This window comes from Anabrus simplex, chromosome 2, assembly GCF_040414725.1.
Source record: "Anabrus simplex isolate iqAnaSimp1 chromosome 2, ASM4041472v1, whole genome shotgun sequence".
Classification (NCBI taxonomy): Eukaryota; Metazoa; Arthropoda; class Insecta; order Orthoptera; family Tettigoniidae; genus Anabrus; species Anabrus simplex.
Genome location: NC_090266.1, coordinates 930,627,692 through 930,649,288, shown reverse-complemented (window position 1 = coordinate 930,649,288; position 21,597 = coordinate 930,627,692). Strand labels below are relative to the sequence as shown.

General features: G+C 36.8%; 1 protein-coding gene across 2 annotated transcripts in view; it reads right to left on the bottom strand.

Annotated features, from left to right (window-relative positions):
- Positions 1 to 21,597, bottom strand: part of LOC136863739 (uncharacterized) — a 357,445-nt gene that overhangs the window by 194,503 nt on the left and 141,345 nt on the right. For both annotated transcript variants that reach the window (XM_068226336.1, XM_068226337.1), the window contains exons 7-10: positions 17,502 to 17,607; positions 16,239 to 16,427; positions 1,618 to 1,815; positions 814 to 1,015 (exon numbers count right to left, since the gene is read on the bottom strand). In XM_068226336.1, the coding sequence (XP_068082437.1) occupies positions 814 to 1,015; positions 1,618 to 1,815; positions 16,239 to 16,427; positions 17,502 to 17,607 (695 nt within the window). The remainder of the gene's footprint in view (positions 1 to 813; positions 1,016 to 1,617; positions 1,816 to 16,238; positions 16,428 to 17,501; positions 17,608 to 21,597) is intronic.

Here is a 21,597-nt window from a genome sequence, read left to right as displayed (position 1 = left end):
TAACAAGGTCTCACTGTATTATTGAGCAAGAAAATGCTATTAAGGAAATAAACGTTTATTGCTTACGAACTAGTAATCTTGTTCTTGTATCTTAAATCATTCCAATTTTGGCTGATTTTCTTTTGAAATATCCTTCACAGCAATACTTAAGCTATGTAAATTTTCTGCCTTGCAGAGATCTGTCCTGTAACATTCCCATCCCCTCAATATTTGATCTAGGAAAATTTGATCTAAATATCAATGTGATCATGAGCAACCTTCACTGAATTTCACATGCTCATTGATACACAGATCAGTAAATATCCTTTTTTCTATTCTTGAAACTGAAATTCACTATTTAACTAGACAAACTAAGTGAACAGCATACAGTTACCCCCACCAAGAAGTACTGGTCTAATGAAGGGTTGAATATCACATTACACTTTTAACTTTGCCCCAAAATCAGATTTTTGGCAACAATGCAACAGGATGGAGTGGGGATAAGGATAGAAGCAGCCATAGCCTTTAGGTACAGGTCCAGCAGCTGCCCGTAATGAAAATGGAACCATACAGCCAAGTCAGTTTTCAAGCCTATATTTGATGCAACTACTGCACTATTCGATACTTTAAATAGTGCTGTACATCATTTGTTCAACAATGCATTTGCTCATTTATTACATATCAAACAATTAGTACCTTCTGTAGGCATTTTACTGTAACAGTGTACAATTTGATTCAATGAAAGTAATACTCTGGAGTTAAAATATAAACATAGGGAAATTTCTTATATACCACAAGAATATATTAAATGTAAGGGAACAGAAAGTTACATACTTAAGTCCTTTCGAACCTTCTGAAGAACTACGAATGATCTTGCAAGTGACCCATCAGGTAAATTGGAAAGCACATGGTTCAGAACTGGTTGAGGTAAATTTTTAACATTCAAGCTGGAAAGGTTTGAAGCTTTTAGACCATTCAGAAGCCCTTTCGACTGCAGAATGTCTGAAATATTGCTCCTTGCAGCAAGGTACCGAGCCTACAAAGAGATTTAGCTGTTAATATAGCAACTGGAGGAATTTTAATTATAAGTTAAGAGAACATAAAATGTCAACACAGGATAGGACAAATCTTAAAATTGAAGCTTATTCCATTAAGAACGAAGGAAAATTAGAATAACGCACCTAAAATCATTGTATGCTTTAAATATAAATGCAACACTAAACAGATCAGTACATAAATCAATATTTTCTTGTAGAGGTGACACACACGTGTATTGTGTAAGTATAGGGCATTTCCTATTTGTACAGATTAGACAAGTTCAAGATGATAAGGATCATTTCCCTTTCCTTTTTTTCTTTTTGAAGAATGAACAGAATGGCAACATCAGGTTCTGAAACTTCCAAAGAGGTCAAATATTTGGTAATCCTTGAAAAGTCACATTTGTGAAGTATAGACAGTTGCAAGAGGTTATTGAATGTAGAAAATTGTTCAGTGATTTGCACAATGAGGAACAGTACTAACCAGGCAAGGCACTTTAAATAGTTAAACTACAATGCAAATAGACCTACTTATTCCTGTTCTTAGACGGGAGTACTACCTGGCGGAAAAACTGATTAGTTTCTTATAAAACTTTCTTACCTGTGTCATGCTCAAATTTTCCGAGTCGATAGCAGTGAGAACAGTCATCGGCAAGGATTTATTATATAGCTTTAATGCAGAATTTGGAAGAGCATAGACCAGTTTTCCCAGGTTGTGGATGCTCTCACCCCAAGTGGAGGCATTTGTACTGGCAAGTTTACCATTGATGACCAACTGTGCAATTGATAATTCCAAGATCTGTAATCAGTTTGATAGGATTTTCAGTAGTAGTATGTGCATTAAATTTTTTACATTTCGCTACAAAACATTTTCATGGGAAACTTCATAAAAGTCTTGAGGGTCTAACCAATACAAGAAATTTATCACTACAATTTTCTTGAAATAATGTTCAGAGCAGTCCCTAAAATATTCAGTAAGTTTAATTATTCCCCTCTTAATGTACATGGCAATATGCTAACTTATGCATGCTGAAGAAGTCCCCAAAGATGGTTCGGCTGAACCATGCAAAAATAAATTTGATTTTTGATTAAAAGAAGTGCAATGAAAATTTACTTCAAAGAAATGTGGATCAGTTTCCTTCAAATCAAATTTAATGCCCTCATACAATTCTGTTCAGCATGTTTCAAGAAACAGGTTCCACAATCAATAATAAGCTTACTATGGTTTTAATTTACATTTTTCTCAAATGCAGTGAAAAAAATGTTGGAACATATTTTCCCTTTCCTTTAAATGTCCTTCACTCTCTTAATAAAGAATGTTCAGTTGCAGTGGCTACAATGTAGCAAACAATTCAAGAGAGCTATCCCATATTCTCTCAAAGCTTTTATTTCCAGGTAATTCTGGGAACAAACTAAGTAAAAGCTTTGCAATATATTCTTATAACCTCAAACAGGTGGAAGAAAATTTGTAGTATGCCCCCACTAACTGTTTTATGGTTTTCAGAGATACCAAGGTGCAGGAATTTTGTTTAGCTGGAGTTTTTGCATACCAATAAATATACAGTCATGAGGTCAAGTTATTTCAGCATCTTCAACCATAGGAGCAAGCTGGGATCAAACCTGCCAACTATAGCTAAGGCCATTAAAATGCCCCTTACACCAGTTTGATATACAATATACATCCAGCACTACTCTTTGCACATGATTTAACTGTAGTGTACGTCCAACCTACAGTCTTACATAAGCATTCTTTAGTTTTCATCATGAACGCTACAACTTTTGTGGCATCCATGAATTATGACAGGAAGTGCTAGAAATATGATTTTAGTCTATCACTGAAACTGATCAAAATCTAGCTGTGTGTATTGAGTGCATCGTAGTATAGGCGTATCCAATGAACTACCCTAAATATTTTTAAAATGCTATAATCAACCACAGCTACCTATTGTAGGAAGAGGACACCACTTATCTAGGGCAATTTTCTGTTGCAGGAGGGAATCGTAGGATCATCCCATCCTCTTCCAAGTGCTAAAGTTTCAGATTTTTCTAATGAAGGAAAGGAACAGTCATGGGAGGTTACTAATTTTATAAAGGGTTTGTAGCTTAAGAAGTTTTAGTGCAATTTAAGGATTAAAATCGGTATATCTCCTACAGCACCGGTAATCTGTAAGGATCCAAATTTCACCCTCTCAAGAGATAGCAATGCTTTAGATAACTGTTGTTAGAATGTCTTGCATTGGTGAAATTAGAATTCTAAAAGAAAAGTAGAAGTGGTAGAGAGCAGGAAATGCTAAACAGACAAGCCTACATGAACTTTAGGAATTGAGTTGTGCCTCCAAAAGAAGTTTGAAAAGTACAGGTAAGTGAGGGTTATATTAATACTTGGGAACATAACTTAAACATATGTTCTAAATCAATCAATAGAAATAAAAACTATTTTAATAATATTACTATTCTTTTACAGGTAGGAGAAGATGAGGGAATGGCACCACCTTAAAGATAACACTGTATTAATAGTTTATTGTATGTAGTAACAAAATAAAATAACTTGTTCTGACTGACATTCATCATCGCTGAGCCAGAACTACTGGACATAAATGAAATTTTGGGGATACATTCATATTAAGATGTAGGTGCTCGCTAAGAGAGGATTTTTGGATATTCCGTCACTAAGGGGGTGAAAAAGGGGGGTGAGATTTTAAAATCAGTGTATCTCAAAAGTTGAGAAGTTTACAGATCTAAAAATTGGTATTTAGGATCTCCCTTAAAAATAAAGGAACACTTTTTATGTAAATCCCAATAGGAGGGGTGTAAAAGGGTGAATAATGGGTTGAATGCCTTTAATGAGGATACATATATCTCAGAAACTGAAGATATTACAGAACAAAATTTGTACATGGGATCTCCTTTAAAAAATAAACTTATTTTTTTGCTTTTGGAAAATCCAATTAATGGCAGTTAAACAGGAGTAACAAATGGGGGTGAATTTTTTGAAAGACTATATCTACAGAATATCTGAGAAACAAACTGTTACAGACATAAAAATTGGTATTTGGAATCCCCTGTAATTGTAAAGGAACAGACATTTGTTTTTGGAAACTACTTAAGGGGAACTAAAAAGGGATGAAATTTTACAATGAGAATTTCTACAGTATATCAATAATGTAACATGTTACAGCCGTGAAAATTGGTATTTTAATCTCCTTTAAAAACAAAGAAAAGGACGCTTTTTTTTTGGGGGGGGGGAAGAAACCATCTTCGGGGGCGGGAGTGAAAAGGTGTTGAATTCCTTTCATGAGGACACACAAATCAAACACTGAAGAAGTTAGAGATGTGATAATTGGTATTTAGAAGATCGTTTACTATTAAAGAAATTAGTATAGTTTGCTGGAAAATTCACTTGGGGGGGGGGGGGGGGGTGGAGTGTGAAAGGAAGTGAACAAACGGTGAATTATTTTTATAGGGATACTTGTATCTCAAAACTGAAGGTAATAGACGTGAACATTGGTGTTGGAATCTCCTTTAAACATAAACACACCTTTTAATTTTGGGGGGTGGGTGTAAATAAACTTAACGGCGGTGGGGTGTAAAAGGAGGTGGGACCAATTGATTTTACTGCTCATAATGTACTTATAGGGAGCCTCTGTTGCTCAGGCGGCAGCACGCCGGCCTCTCACAGCTGGGTTCCGTGGTTCAAATCCCCGTCACTCCATGTGACATTCGTGCTGGAAAAATGGAGGCGGGACAGGTTTTTCTCCGGACGCTCCGGTTTTCTCCGTCATCATTCAATCCAGCAACAGTTTCCAATATTTCATTTCATTTGTCTTTCATCGATCATTGCCCCAGAGGAGTGCTTCAGCAGCCGGCACAATTCCTATTGTCGCCGCTAGATGAGGCTTTATTCATTCCATTCCTGACCCTGTCAAATGACTGGAAACAGGCTGTAGATTTTCAATCTACTTATTCTGATCATAAACTGATCATTTTTTATCTTTCCTGGGTTCGTTTTCAAGAGTTATCTTTTCCTTCAGAGAACGTTCTTAGATTACAGTAGATTCTCCTGGCATATAAAAATTTAAACACATTTGAAATGAACTATAGGAATGAGATTGACCGTCCAATTGTTCACCTCTAAAATAAGGTCAATAATGCAAGGAAGTATGTCATTCGTATCGCCAGAAATCCCGCACACTTGCCTATGCGCTACAATGGTGCTGGCGACATTGTTGACAATGACAATGGCAGCAGATGTAATTTACCGCCAAGTAGCAGTCTCGCATGTTGCTGTGGGGTCCAGAACATTAATAATAATAATAATAATAATAATAATAATAATAATAATAATAATAATAATAATAATAATAATGTACTGGACCGCCGTCAAATGTGCAGACTGTGCTGGAAACTGGTCCTGGACGGGTAATGACTAAGAATTCAGTCCGGCCGTGGGTTCAGTACCGCCAAGGCACCCAAGATGACACCACGTCGGATCTCCTGAAGGATTTGAGCCATATTAAAAATGCTTATAGGAGAAGATGGCAAAGATTTAGGGACCCAACTGACCGGGTGGAATACCTGGATGTAGCCCGGGAAGTACAAAATAGATTGCTGGAAAGATAGATTGAAAAATGGGAGGAAACTTGCCGTAATATTAGAAAAAGAGATAGCGAATTTCGGCGGATTATATATCTAAAACAATAACATTCAATTATAAATTTTTAGTATTATACCATAGCAATGCACAGGTATCTTGCTAGTATAGAATATAGGTCCTTATGATAGATTTTACAGTAAAGTATAATTAGTAGTTATACATAATTATACATATTGCCCATGCCTCCAGGGCAATTCCAGCATACTAATGGGGTAATAGCACCATCTGCAAACTTAAACAGATAGGCCCAGGATGTCAAACGCCCTATTAGAATAGACGCAACATGTCTAATTGCATAAACAAAAATCGCGAACAGTTTCCATTAGAATTTTGACGACTGCATTCTGCATGGGCCCATTTAGAGCAATGTATACATCTACACCACAATTCGTTTTCTGCACATTTATCACATAATACATTCACATCACCAAGTCCAATAAGATCAATGTCAATCACAAATATCTGACTCGTTGGCTGAATGGTCAGCGTACTGGCCTTCGGTTCAAAAGGTCCTGGGTTCAATTCCTGGCCGGGTCGGGGATTTTAACCTTAATTGGTTAATTCCAATGGCTCAGGGGCTGGGTGTATGTGGCATATTGAACGTTAGAAATCATCCTAGGTAGGGTCCTCATCTTCACAGACATGCAGGTTGCCTAATAGGCCCTCTTCTAGTAAAAGACCTGCACAGGGCCTCTCCGGAGGCCAAACACCATTATTATAATCACAAATTATAATCATTTTTGTCCAATGACTAATGTTATACTGTATTCTCTCTGCAAGTATCAGATTTTCTTGTCATTCTGGTTTGTCACTTTTCTTGGACTGGAGGCCTTGTGTTTTGCTTTCAGGTGTAGATTTAAGAATCTGAGTTTCTTCTCTGGGTGACTCTTACCCTGACGAGTGGACTTCGAATGTGATTGCACAGGAGATGTCCTGCACAGTTACATTAAGCATGTTCCCTATTTGAGTGCTTGAGCTGGAAATATTCTGAATGGTCTCTTGCTGAACATTGGGAGAGTGGTGTTGCCCATCACCTACTTCAATTGGCATAAGTGCTTTAAGAAGCTGAAGGACCTAGAAATCGTCCCTGTAGAAATTGTTTGCATTGAGTGGGTAAATCCTTGCCGACTGAATTCCACGCACTTTCAAGAGTTGCCATCCTAATGTAGGCTCGACTGAATATATCTGCCAAAGCAGCGTTATTTTAGTCTGCATGTTGCTGTGGGCTTTTAGAATGAGTCCACATTCTCTGGTAAATGCAGTCTTCAGCAGTCCATAGAAGCTAACATCTAGAAGCTAAAGTTAGTGCAAAGTGTGTGGTGGCAGAGATACAATATGAATATTATTTCCCGGCAGAAATTATAGGTACACCAATTCGTATGGCTTGAGTGGTTGTCCAGAATTGAAACAGGATCCTCACTTGTAGGTTTCACGAGTCTGCTGAAGTGTTTTTAGCCATTCCAAGTAAAGTTGCCAGTTACTTCCAGCTATTTTTTGAATAATAGAGTGGATCTCACATCCCTTCTGCAGCAAAGGAGTCATCCTATTTCTTAGATATATGAACATTGGTGGAATGAAATTTCTGCTACACTCATTGCACAGATCACAGTAACGTTCTTTCCCACCTGGTTACAGTACCTACTTGTTTCTGGCCCTTGGGGCCAAAACTTTACCCTGGTTTATGGACAATGGAAATCCCCACTTCATCTATTATATATGAGGAGCACCGGAACAAAAAACTGATAAATCCACTTTTACTGTATTCGAGTGTTTGACGTGAAGGGAAGAGATATGGGAGAAATGCATGTTGCCACACAATCATTTTAATCAAAACACAGGACATAACGCTTATATCGTCAAAAGTGCACGACTTAAAACCGATAACTTCCAGGAAACACGTGAGGGCAAGAAAACTTCTCTTAACCACGTGGTTGTACAATTGTTGAATATGGTAGGAAACCAAAGTATAGAAACGGAACATACAATGCAGTACGTTTTTGTCCCTTCAGTGGATATTTATGCAACAACCAGGGCATTCTGTGCAAAAATATAGAAATGTCTGGCTTTGCTTGAACTGTTTGGAGTTATCCAACTGATCCAACTGCCCTGGAGTAGTCCAGTAAGCAATATACTATATTGGGAACAAGGCAGCTAAATGGCAACAAACACGTTTAATATTAAACTATCACTGGCAGTTCATCTTGAAAACAATGTCATTGCTCAACTGCAGATAATTGCTCTTCCTCTGTATAGTCATCTTGGATTTCACTATCATTAACCAGGTTCTTGTACCACAGAGAACAAGCATCCATTGCAGTCCCTTCACTGCCTGACCAGCAAACCTTGCACATCTTTTTTCTTGGCGAATGCCTCACAACGCTGTACCTGTACAGTGTTGTATGTCCGGATGGTTTCTGCATCTCTAAAATACGAAACAGATTTCTTACCTCAAGAGATTCATACTTTTGATTCCTATAGCATTTTATTTGGAATAATGTTGCCTGTCTTTGCTGTCCTTTTCCCTTTTATGTCCCTTATTCCAGGGAATTTCTTCTGCACACAAAGCTCAAACTGTACAGGTTCACACATGCCCATTGTTCAAAACCTGTTGATCCAGCCACAAGAGTCAGATAATGTGAGTGGTATCTTGCATCATTGAATAATCATTTATTCGACCCACAGTTTGTGTTAATTTTGGATGAGGCCTAGTTTCATCTTAATGGTCGTGTTAACAGGCCTAAATCTTTCTCTCTGTGTGTGTGTGTGTGTGTGTGTGTGTGTGTGTGTGTGTGTGTGTGTGTGTGTAGAAAACTAATGGTGTTTATAATGTCCCTCATTATGAAGGATGACACTTCGGGCTTCCTTTATCACACAAGATTTCAGGTAAGGTCGTATACACGCTTAAAGTAGGGTGGCGACACACGACGTAAGTTGGGCTGCGGTAGCAGCTGTAGCGCAGAGTACAAACACCGTGCGCTTTGAGTTTATTGGAGACTATGTATGAATGGGACAAGAGCATATCCTGAGCATTTAAGTAGGAGAGAGTAGCCTAAGACAGAAAACATGACAGCTGGATCGAAGAACATTGTGATTGAGCATTTTGTTAATCCAGATCACATTCTATTGCCTCCACTGCACATCAAATTAGGATTGATTAATCTGTGTGAAAGCATTGACAAAACAGGAAAATTTTCAAAACCTTTGTAGCCAATTCCCAAATCTAGACCGAAAGTTCAAAGAAGGAATATTTGTTGGACCGGACATACGTAAGTTGACACCTGATGAACACAAAGTACAATGACTGAAATAAAACGGCAAGCTTGGAGATGTTTAAACAATGTTGTGCATTATTTCCTTGGCCAGAATAAGCAGCTTGATTACAAGGAAATGGTGGAATATATGCAACAGTCATTTTGAACAGTTAGGATGGGTTTCCCTGAAACTAAGTTTCTTAGTGTTCCACGTGGACAATTTTCAGGACAATTCAGCTGACAGGAAATTTGAGAATGGTTCCATCAGGAACTTTAAACTAACATGGTTATCAAGGTCATTGGTGAATAAACATGCGACTACTGTTGGTGTATCATACGCGAGGGAGAATGACGCACAAGGCAGTCTTCTCCCCAGAAATTTGTCAGCCAGGTGGGGAATACTACGTAAAACTTCAATATGAAAAAATTGAAATTCATTCCCCTCAGGGCATTAATTATATCAGGCAGGTAAATATTAACTGCAAAATTCAACTATTTTAGTGTTATTTTCAACAAGGCAAGAGTATTTTGAACTTCTAGTGTTCTACTGTTCGTTCTAAATCATGTAACAGCGGACTTAGGCCTACCACTCTGTTGCTGTGCACATGCAGACTGCCATTCGGGTTAGTGAAGTCTTGCAGAATAGAGAACTCTTGCAATTCTACGGTAATCGCAACCCCGATTGTGCACAACACTAGACTATCTCCGATGTAATTGATTCAATTAAACTGACAATTATTTATCATTTAAACTCATAGTTTTACAGTATTTACATGTTAATTTGAAGCACTCAATTACTGTGTATTATGTAACCAGCACACATCTAGGTTATATTACCCAGGCGGTCCATAAAAATGGCAGGGCAGTGTGACCATTAAAAAGGTCCTAGGGAGAACAGTGGAAGGACGTCAAGCATTCATTCACGGGCAAACTTAAATGGAAGTAATACTTCCACGTGGTGCAAGCCAAAATCACTATTTGCTTCCTTCTAATTCATGTTTGTCGCACATTAGCCTTTTTACCATTTTGTCCCCCATCTTCATGTAATTCCTTTACAATTTCATTGGGTACAGATTTCGATGATTGTGCAAAAACCTGACGTGTTGTAGAGAAGCAGGCTTGAGATTCGTGATCAGCACAATTTGTTCAAACTAATTTTCATAAAAACCCCCAGACAAAATTGTCAAAATTTGTCGACCTGTGTAATGTTACAGATATTACAAAGATACATTTTCAAAAGATCCTATATATACCATCATTGACAACTAGCAAAATGTATTAATACCACTAGTTTTCATGTTTAAATCTGTTCATATTAATGACAGAGGCATGCACATGTCTTCGGAATGAGTGTTCGTGAAGATTATAGTGAAGAAATAGTTTCCACATTGCTTGAAGTTATCTCTCTCCTCTCCAGTAAGAGAAAGCTTATAATTTGGACAGGAAATTGTAGGACAAAAATATAGAGGATTGCTGTTGATCTATAGCAACCAGATGCTAAAGAGCAGCTTGTATCAAATCTGTCTAGTTTCATATTCATGTTGATTCATTTCTTCCGGGTGACTAATTTTGCTCTGTTGAAGAATAGCAAACAGGTAGGCCTAAGCAAGGGTATTTGTGTAAGCATGATTTAGAAATTTTAGTAGACCAAAACATCCTTACTCTGAATTTTTTTTTTTTTTTTTTCAAAATACAGATCTATTCTTAAGCAGGTTAGCAGTCATTTGCCAACACAGACAATATGCAGACAGTCTGTCACTTCAAACTGGAGTCTAGGAAATGTGTGTTAATGCAACTGACTAGACCAAATGGTTCATTCTGGGCAAAAGGTTTCACGTTCATACTGCATAATAACCAAATAGGTTGGTTCTATTACTGTAATTTTTCATTTGGAGGACTATGATTTCAAGGATTTGTGTAACAAAGCTGTCTAGAAGTATCCGAACAGGCAAAGATAATTTCTTCAGTTTCCTGCATTAAAATCATTAAGAAGCCTATGTACATGTGAAATGTTATGACAGTGCCTCCTGGAAAACATTTTAAAGTTTTAAATAAAGACAAAGCCAGAAGATCCAGCAGCTATGGAACTTTCATTACTAGCACAAAAATAACCTCACAATGTAAAAAAAATCCTTATCTGGCAGAACAAGCAATTTTATCGCAGTGAAACTATAGATTTCAGTATTCTGTGTCACATTAAGCTGTACCACACATTCTAATAGTATACTAACAGAAAACAAGTTGTGAAATATAACTATGTAAATCAACATAGTGCATGGAACCTTTTACAAATTTCAATTCCACTTTATGTCTTATATTCAAACAGTAAGTTTCCTTGACATTTTTCTAGACAACATGTTCTTATGAACAATTTCTTCGGAGTAATATATTGTATTCTATTAACCCCATATTACAGTATATCATGTTTGTCAGCTTTCCTGCAAAAGAAATTTTCAGCACATATACAATTTTTAATTTTTAGTGTTAAATTGCCATTATGAACATGTGTGGAAGAAAGACTTATTCTAATGCCAAGGTCACTAAAAAGAGCCAGTGACTAGGGAGAAAAGTTTCTGCAAAAACGAATGTTTATAGAAATTGTCTTCTGGTCATGTGAGACTATTCATGAGGTTAATTTTGTGTGGCTATTTCTAGCTGAGTGCAGCCCTTGTAAGGCAGACCCTCCGATGAGGGTGGGCGGCATCTGCCATGTGTAGGTAACTGCGTGTTATTGCGGTGGAGGATAGTGTTATGTGTGGTGTGTGAGTTGCAGGAATGTTGGGGACAGCACAAACACCCAGCCCCCGGGCCATTGGAATTAACCAATGAAGGTTAAAATCCCCGACCCGGCCGGGAATCGAACCCGGGACCCTATGTACCGAAGGCCAGTACGCTGACCATTCAGCCAACGAGTCGGACTATTCATGAGGTGAAGCAGCATAAGATTACCAGATTAACACAGGAACACAGAGAATATGATTACCCACTGGCATCTCCTGTGGTGCTAGTTTTTTTTTTTTACCATCTATATTCAGAGAATATGCTAATATACTGAATTTATTTCAGTCTCATTGCTTCATTCCAAAGATCTAATTTAAGTTAGGTTATCAGGATCCTCGAACTTTTGATCATTCATTCAGGAGTAGACAATATGTGTAGAACTCCATAAAATCACGATATTCTGACTTTATAAAACCACCAAATGTACAGATATACAGCAGATTTAATTCTAAATAATATTAAAAATTCTCTATAACCAGTTTATTATTTACAATTTGAGATTATTCATTCACTTATGAATAGAATTGAGTTCTATGACATGAACCATTTAATCAAATAATTAAGTAAAAGGTTCCACCTGATCGATAGTTATTTAGCCTTTGGCTAAATTTTGTCATTAAAAACCTACAGGATATGTTTTGATTGCTTAGCAACCATCAGCTGTTTTGCTTAAAGCTTAGGTGAAAAAGCATAAAACATTTCATAATTAAAATTAAAATGTGTTAGTAAGGGACACTCAAGTGGTGAGGGAGGGTGGGGAGTTGTGTTTGTTAGTCAAGATTAAAATTATACAAGTTAAAAACTATTTGTAAACTAAGAACTTCTTTTGTTTCATTCTTTGTCACTTCACTGGTTCTTAATTAAGTTCGACAGTTTTCTGCTAAGCTCTTGCACACTTGTCTTGATTGTATAGTGTACTTTCTTTTTCTAGACCTTTCTTACTGTTCGGTGGAGAAGATTATGTAGATTGTTGTTGAACTGTTCAGTTTTCAGTTTGATAATTTGGAGTACGACCTGTAACCAGCAGGCAAATGTAACTATTAATTAAAAAATTTCTTTGATGGTATATTGCCTAAAGAAATTGTCTACGTTTTTTATAAATGAAAATGGGATTAAAACTTACCCCTGTCCAATTATTCGTTGTACGAATTTAATTCAGAATAATTAAGTTGGGAAGTTTGGTGTACGACCTGCAATCTGTAGAGAGAACGTGTTAATTGAGAATACCTGGAGATTTATTTTCTAAAGGAATTATTTGGACTGTGAAAAACTTATTTAAACTTACCCCTGTTCAATTTGTTCTTGTCCGATGTTCACGAGTTTGTATCTGTCTCCACCGTCCTCGACCTTGTGTAGGAGCTGTGTGACGATGACGTTTTACTGACTTGGTTTGGAGGGGGAAGGGGAAGTGAAGGCGTGTCTTCATTTGTTATGTGCAGTGGGTTGGCTTCTATTTGTGACACAGCTGCTGTGTGATTTCTTCTTACTTTTGCTGGGCGTATTCGATTGCCTTTTAATAATTCCATGTATCTCATCTTGTTCAAATATGGGGTTTCTTTGTTCGTTTCATTTAAATTTTATCCTTATTAAGCAACTTATCCAGAAATATATTTATACTTTCTAAACTATTCATTAGTTTTCCTTTATTTAGTCTTTCGATGATTGCAAGATCCTGATTGATATTTGTAAATTTGTGGCCTGTCTCTTTCATATGTTCGCCCATTGCCAAAAACCTATGTCTCTGCATTAACGTGCTCTTGGTATCTTATTGCGAAGTTGCGTCCGGATTGCCTGACATGTGGCCCGACACTGATTACATGTTAACTTGTAAATTCCTGAATTTTGAAATATTCCTTCATTATTCTTATTGACACTTATGACTGAAGAATCTGTGTCTAGTGTTGTTCGTTGAAAACGCTATCTCATTGTCGTGCTTCCTAAACAAGTTAGTGATTGCATAAATGTTCGGATTATTAAAAGTGAACCTCACATTTTTTGGTTCGTTCTGTTTAATTAAATAAAAATTACATAATTACATATAAAAGGTATACCCATTAGGCCAGTAATAAATTTCCATAAGAGCCCCACATATAAAACATCTCAATACATTCACAATTTTTTAACACAAAATTATGTTTTCTATTCAAATACAACTGTAAGAAATGCTAGTGATTTTAGGAAAATCATCAAGGAATTTAAACTTAAACCCTCTCATGTCACATGTTCATTCAATATAAAGGACATGTATACTAATATTCGTATAGAAAAAACGATTAAAATCATAAAAACTAATTTATTAGAAAATAAACATGTAAGCATACCCGAAATAGGAGAGTTTATGACAATACTGATATTTGTACTCAACCAGAACTATTTTTTATTTAATAACAAAATTTATCAACAAGAAGGCATTCCAATGGGAGCTCCAGCCTTGGGTATATTAGCCAATATATATCTGGACCACCTTGAACATGCTCAAATTGTAAAATACAAAGGACTAGACCTGTGGGTACACTATGTGGATGAGACACATGCTATAATAAACAAGGACCTTAACAATAGTGTCAGTATTCTGAACATCCTGAACAATCTAGACACCAAAATACAGTTTACTATTGAAGAAAAAAACTCAATCAACTTTTTAGATGTAAATACAACTAGAAAAGGGAACCAATTTTACTTTGGGATACACAGAAAACCAACATTCACTTCAACCACAATTCATAATAACTCCTTACATCCTGATTCAGAGAAAAAATCCACTTATTACAGCTTTATTAACAGAGCCATCGAAATTCTGTTAACCGATAAAGAGAAGAACAAAGAACTAAATTTCATTTGACAACAAGCCCTCCTTAATGGCTTTAATTTGAACATGATTTATGGGCTAATCACTAAACGCAAATATAATCGGCAAACAAGTTTAATTAAACAAACAGAACGAACCAAAAAATACGTGAGGTTCACTTTTAATAATCCAAACATTTATGCTATCACTAACCTGTTTAGGAAGCACGACATTGAGATAGCGTTTTCAACAAACGCTAGACACAGGTTCTTCAATCATAACAGTGTCCATGAGAATAATAAAGGAAAGTTTCAAAATTTAGGAATTTACAAGTTAACATGTAATCAGTGTCAGGCCACATGTCGGGCAATCTGGATGCAACTTCGCAATAAGATACCAAGAGTAGGTTAATGCAGAGACACACGAGGTTTTTGGCAATGGGCGAACATATGAAAGATACAGGCCACAAATTTACAAATATCAATTAGGATCTTGCAATCATCAGAAGGCTAAATAAAGGAAAACTAATAAATAGTTTAGAAAGTATACATATATTTCTGGATAAGTTGCTTAATAAGGATAAAAATTTAAATGAAACGAACAAAGAAACCCCATGTTTGAACATATGAGACACATGTAATTATTAGAAGGCAATCTAATACGCCCAGCAAAAGTAAGAAGCAATCACCAAGCAGCTACGTCATAAATAGAAGCCAACCCACTGCACATAACAAATGAAGACACGCCTTCACTTCCCCTTCCAAACCAAGTCGGCAAAACGTCCGTCACACAGCTACTACACAAGGTCAAGGACTGTGGAGACAGATACAAACTCTTAAACAGCGGACAAGAACAAATTGAACAGGGGTAAGTTTAAATAAGTTTTTCACAGTCCAAATAATTCCTTTAGAAAATACATCTCCAGGTATTCTCAATTAACACGTTCTCTCTACAGATTGCAGGTCGTACACCAAACTTCCCAACTTAATGATTCCGAATTAAAATCATACAACAAATAATTGGACAGGGGTAAGTTTTAATCCATACAGTTTCATTTTTTAAAATGAAACAATTTTAGACAATATACCCTCGAACAAATTTTTTAATTAATACTTACATTTTCCTGCCTGTTACAGGTCGTACTCCAAATTATCCAACTAAATGAAAACTGAACAGTTCGACAACAATCTACATAATCTTCTCCACTAAACAGTAAGAAAGGTCTAGAAAAAGAAGGAACACTATACAATCAAGACAAGTGTGCAAGAGCTTAGCAGAAAACTGTCTAACTTAATAAAGAACCAGTGAAGTGACAAAGAATGCAACCAAAGATGTTTTTAGTTTAGAAATAGTTTTTAATTTGCATAATTTTAATTATAACTAACAAACACCCCCACCCCCCCCTCACCACTGAAGTGTCCCTTACTAACACATTTTAATTTTAATTATGAAATGTTTTATGCTTTTTCACCTAAGCTTTAAGCGAAACAGCTGATTGCTAAGCAGTCGAAACATGTCCTGTAGGTTTTTAATGACATAAAATTTAGCCGAAGGCTAAATAATAAAAAGTATCGATCAGGTGGAAACTTTTACTTAATTGTTATTTGATATGGAATGAAGTGGATAGTATGTAATATGAACCATTAAGATAAATAGGAGAAGACTTTATCCTTAAAGACCATCTGCTTTGAAAATTTGTTCTAAGAGTTAATTACCTAGTATTTGAATAACATTTTATAGCCACTTACCTGTTTAGCAGTTGGAAGAGATACAGAGTGCCCACTTGCGGAAGACAGAATAGTTGAGAAGTCTATTGAATCATTCAAAAATCTAAGGAAATCCCTAGGAGCCATGTGATGCAGTACTGGACGAACTTTCTCGAAACTGACAGGTCCTAGACTGGAGTTTGTGAAGAACGACTGTAGAAGAGATCTGACCTACAAAATTTGTAACCGAATTAGATTTCTACTTGTGGTTTCAAACAACTTAGACTATGTTGCCTTAGTAATGCCAAAATATATTTCTTTTTCAAATTTTTAGGAAGTAAATGCAACCCCAACATATTTTAAAAGTTATAGAAGTGCAACAGTCAGACATATCTAATACAATTAAGTGTTATCAATGTATGGTAAAAGTAATTTGATGTTTATCTTCCTTTATTGCAGAAAATAATAAGCCTCCGTAGCTCAGGTAGCAGCGCACCGGCCGCACCGCTGGATACCATGGTTCAAATTCCGGTCCCTCCATGTGAGATTTGTGCTGGGCAAAGCGGAGGCAGGAGAGGTATTTCTCTGGGTACTCCGGGTTTTTGCCATCGTTTTTCATTCCAGCAACACACTCCAATATTTCATTAATCATTGCCCCCACAGCAGTGTGCCAGGCTTCGGCAGCCGGAACATTTCCTATCGTCGCCGCTAGATGGGGGCTTCATTCCATTCCTGACCGGGTCAATTGACTGGAAAGAGGCTGTGGATTTTCATTTTATTGCAGAAAAAGCCATTTCTAACCAAATTAAGAGATATTATCCCACATTTGCAGAAAATTAAACCTATGGGTGAAGAAAATGCTATAGCTTAACACGCTGTGAGAATTGAATCTTGTAAAGAGACAGCAGGATCATTTATTCACTGTACAGCTTTTGGAGCAGTTGATGGGGAAGGGGGGGAAATGTGGGAAGGGGGAACGGGAGTAATATATACAAGAATGTGTGTGCAAAATCTAGGTTAGTCTTTATATTTATTGGCTTTTTATTTGAAAACCTCTGAACATCGTAGGTATTATCTTTTTTTCTAATTAGCTACTACATTAATTTTCCTTTTTTTTTAAGTTTCTTTATATCACACCAAGAAAGATTCTGCTTTTACACCTATCAAAAAGGGATTTATGAGGCACCTACCATTTTGGTATGCTTAAGTTGACTAGTAAACTAGTTTCTCCCTATGCTGTGCATTGCTTATCTCTGAAACAAAGTGTGCACTCACTCTTAACAGATTTGAAGGTTATATACATACCTGCAGCTTTCCCAGTTTTAGATTTGTGAACATTTGGAAACTTCCTTCTTCACGTCTTACCAGTTTCAGCTCGTCAGGCATAGCACCACTCAACAGAAAACCATACCTGAAAGAAAAATTTACCCAATTAACACACCCTTAAATATTCGAAAGTACAGTACATCAAGCTAGTTATTTTTAAATAAATCATCTTTAGGATTTATATTCCAGTATATTCCTGAACAGTAACTTTCTTTAACGTAGTATACACAATTTATGTGAACTACATAAGCCCCTCTGTAGATGTGTGTACAATATATCAGACGTCAATAAAATTAACATTAGTATTAATTAGGCATTAAACTTAACTAGCTGTAGTGCCAGTCTGACAGGACAATCTCTTAGCATGTGCATGATTTTTCCACCCCTCATATCCTCCCCCCCAGATTTTGCGACTAACTGGCATACATGCTTGTCAACAACTGTCAGCTTGTGACATACTTCCTTCCTTGATCACTTCCTCCTCATATAAAAGAAATATATGTATCGTGTTAATATTTTTAATATACAGACACATACAAAATCTTAAAAATGTTGCCAGAATGATTTCCATAGAGACTCTTTACAGTATTGAATTATTTCCCTTATTTTTGGCTGTATCTGAAGAAGATATAGAACGAAAAATTGCAGAGCTATTTGTGTAAAACCAACCATAAGAGAGTTTTATACATTAGGCACCATCTCTAGCACCCCACATCAAGATGAAATTTTTTGAACAACTTATAGCTAACAAGGGGAGGTCACGATGTCCACATCAATTGTGGAAACTTCGTGGGTTGGTAATACATCGCAAAACACTGGCAAAGAAGTAGCGTGCAACTCTATAAATTCCAAAAAAGCAATTTTGAAAATATCGCGAAAAGTAGCGAGAGCTTTAGCATGCCAGGTACAGTCAAGCGAGACTGGCACGGTGGTCGAGTGGTTAAGGTTCTCTACTTCAGCTATGAAGATGACAAGTTCGAGTCATGCTAGTCTTAACTTTTCCCCCCTGACATTTCCTGATCCCTTTTTCCTCATGTTGCAGTTGAGAGCAGCAGTTAGTCACTGACCACGTTGTGTCATGTAACGTGTGCGTGATTGAGATCTCTAATTCGAACAGAATTCAACATGAAAGTGTTTTTGAATGTGAGGCTATGCAAAGTGCAAACTAGTTCCTGGGAGAGCAAGCAATAAATGAACAGTTGAAAAGGGCCATGGCTTACATCTAGCATCTTAATATAAATCTCTTACTGGACCCCAGCGACTGGAGATTAAAGAGGCCAAATTACTAGGAAAGAAATGTTAAATCTATTTTGACAGTAATAGAAGAAAATATTTTAACAGATGAAAAAAAAAAGGGGGAAAAAACAGGGGGTAAAAAGCTGGTAGCAGTGTGACAATGTTCGTACCTGAAGAGAACCTCAACCACTCTACCACCGTACCGTCTTGCTTGATGGTATCTGGCATGCTAAACCTCTTACCTTTAGAGGTTTTCAAAATCTCTTTTTTAAAATGTTTTAGAGTTGCATGCTACTACTTTGCCAGTGTGTTTCTGTGATCCACTACCAATCTACAAAGTCTGAACAAAATCCCCTTTTAAGATCCTACTCCACATTATTCTAAACCAAATACCAAGTTTCATTTAAATCCACACCCATTTTTCTGGTGATGCTGTAACAGGCAAATATTAAACAAATATAGGTCATTACAATCATGTCAGTATTGACATCAGTACAATGTTAATTGACCAGAACGTAGCATTTAGAAGCAATATTCTCATATGAAATTGTTAATCAAGTGAAAAACTGCAGTTTCTCCATTTTAATGAAGAGTACTATGCTGGAGTTCTAACCGTGGGAAGCTCCAGAGCTGGAATGACCCCGCCACAGCTCGCATTGAATGTGAAATTTTCCGTTCATTTCGCTCCCTATCCATTCCTATCAGAACCCAATAGTAACTCCTCAGCTACTTCCCCTACCAATATTTAAGCAGGTTGCTCTACTGGGTACGCAGCAGTAATGCTATCTATCAGATGAGTGGAAGCAGAGGAGACTAAGCACATCACAGTCAGTGTAACGTTGAACTTTATGGACATATCGTAGGCCTCCATATTTTCTTTAAACTCGGATATTAGGATATCCATGATGTTCCTTCATGATTTCTTATTTTGATGGTCACCTTTACAAATTTTCTTTTAGATAATGGGCTGATGACCACATGGTCTTCACCTTAAGGCCATATTAACAAATACCACTACAATTGCCAGTTAACATAATTAAACAATATTTCCATGTTAGCAATGTTCTGTATTGACAGATTAAACAAAAATCATAAGTTATGTATATATCTCAGCCGGTGCAGTAAAGCTTAAGACAAATGTTGAAATAGTGTATTTTCTGTAACTTATGTCTCTTATCGGTAAGACCACATTTGAGAATTATATTTTAGGCCTTCCCCTAAGCTACCATTTCAACCAGCATAAATAAAATTATATCCAATTGTAGCACCTTAACAGAGGTAGTGGATGTACAGGAAGTGATGTGTGTTTAAGAAGGAGAAGAAAGGGGAAAGTAGAAAATAAGTGGTATAATTATTGAAGGGGAAAGTAGCTGAGGACCAAGGGGTCTATTCAGGAGCTCAGTTCAGGACAGGTATCAGGAGATCTTTATACAAGTCTACAGAGGGAAAACGGCAGAGGAAAATTTAGGAACAGGGAAGTGTAACAGGAGGGGAAGGTAAGAGGAAATTGAAAGACTGGAAAGCAACACCATAGTAGACAGAAAGATTGAGAGCGAGTATAGTCACTAGAGAAGGGAGGAAAAAGAAGATTCTGTAGCTGTTAGAGAAGATAAGGGAGACCAGGAAAGGAGGGATCTAATGAGGTTTGAGAGGTTGAGAATCTTCATGGCAGACTCCACTGAAGCACGTGAGCAGAAGTGTGAAGAAAAGGGAACCAGTTTAGAGTGTTATCCAGGAATTAAGCTTAAGCAGATGTCCAGAAAAGTAGTAGGGAAGGCGGATTTTATGTTATTTTTTTACAAGCTTCTTTACGTTGCATCGACACAAGTAGGTTTATGGAGACGATAGGATAGGAAAGTGCTAGGAGTGGGAAGGAAGCAGCTATGGCCTTAAGGTACAGCCCCAGCATTTCCCTGGTGTGAAAGTGTTAAACCACTGAAGACCATTTTTGGAGCTGCCGACAGTGGGGTTTGAACCCACTATCTCCCAGATGCAAGCTCACAGCAGGGAAGGAGGTTAAGAAGGTAGCGATTCAAGTTTGAACAAACAAAGCTAGGCAAAGTAGGAATGTGTGTACATATTTGGGATCAAGAAGTTCAAGGGAATGGAGAATTTTATCAGTACAATACTGTGCAGGAGTGATACCACCTGATAGGTGAACAGGGATTTAAGGTAGACTGGGGTGGATATGTCAAGAGATTCAGAAGAGTTTTTCAAATTTAATCACGATTGGTGGAAAGCTAAATAAAAATGTATACGGCATAAAGTTTAAAGCACCTTTTTAGAAGTGTGAAAACATCTGTACCTTTAAAATGTGGTAAGGAATGGTAAGGACCCACCATATTTTCATTAAAAGATTAAGGAAGTTATGCAGGTTGGAAAGAAACAGTTAACAATAGTTGCAGACGTAAAACAAATTTACCAGGAAATGTAACTTGGCAAAGGAATCAGTATTGTACAATGGGTAGCATAATTGTAGTCATGAATTTTGGTGAATGATGGAAGGGTACATCTAGGTACTTTCAGGAAAAAACAGATTCTAGGAAAACATTCTAGGAATTATAAATGACCAAGAGCAGTGTACATGTGAGAATTTACAGAGGGCAGAAATATTTTGCCAGTAGTATGTAAAGGAAGTGTGATGCAAGATAATGACCAGATCGAGGTGGTGATGAATCCTAACCTAGTCCTGAAATTTACCTACAAAGAAGATATTTACAAAAAGATACAAAATTTTAAAACTAGCAAAGCAGCTGGAATAGATAGGCTTTGTAAAGGTATAATAAATGCAATGAATTGGAATAATGTGCATATCTGAATTACTTATAATTTATATGAA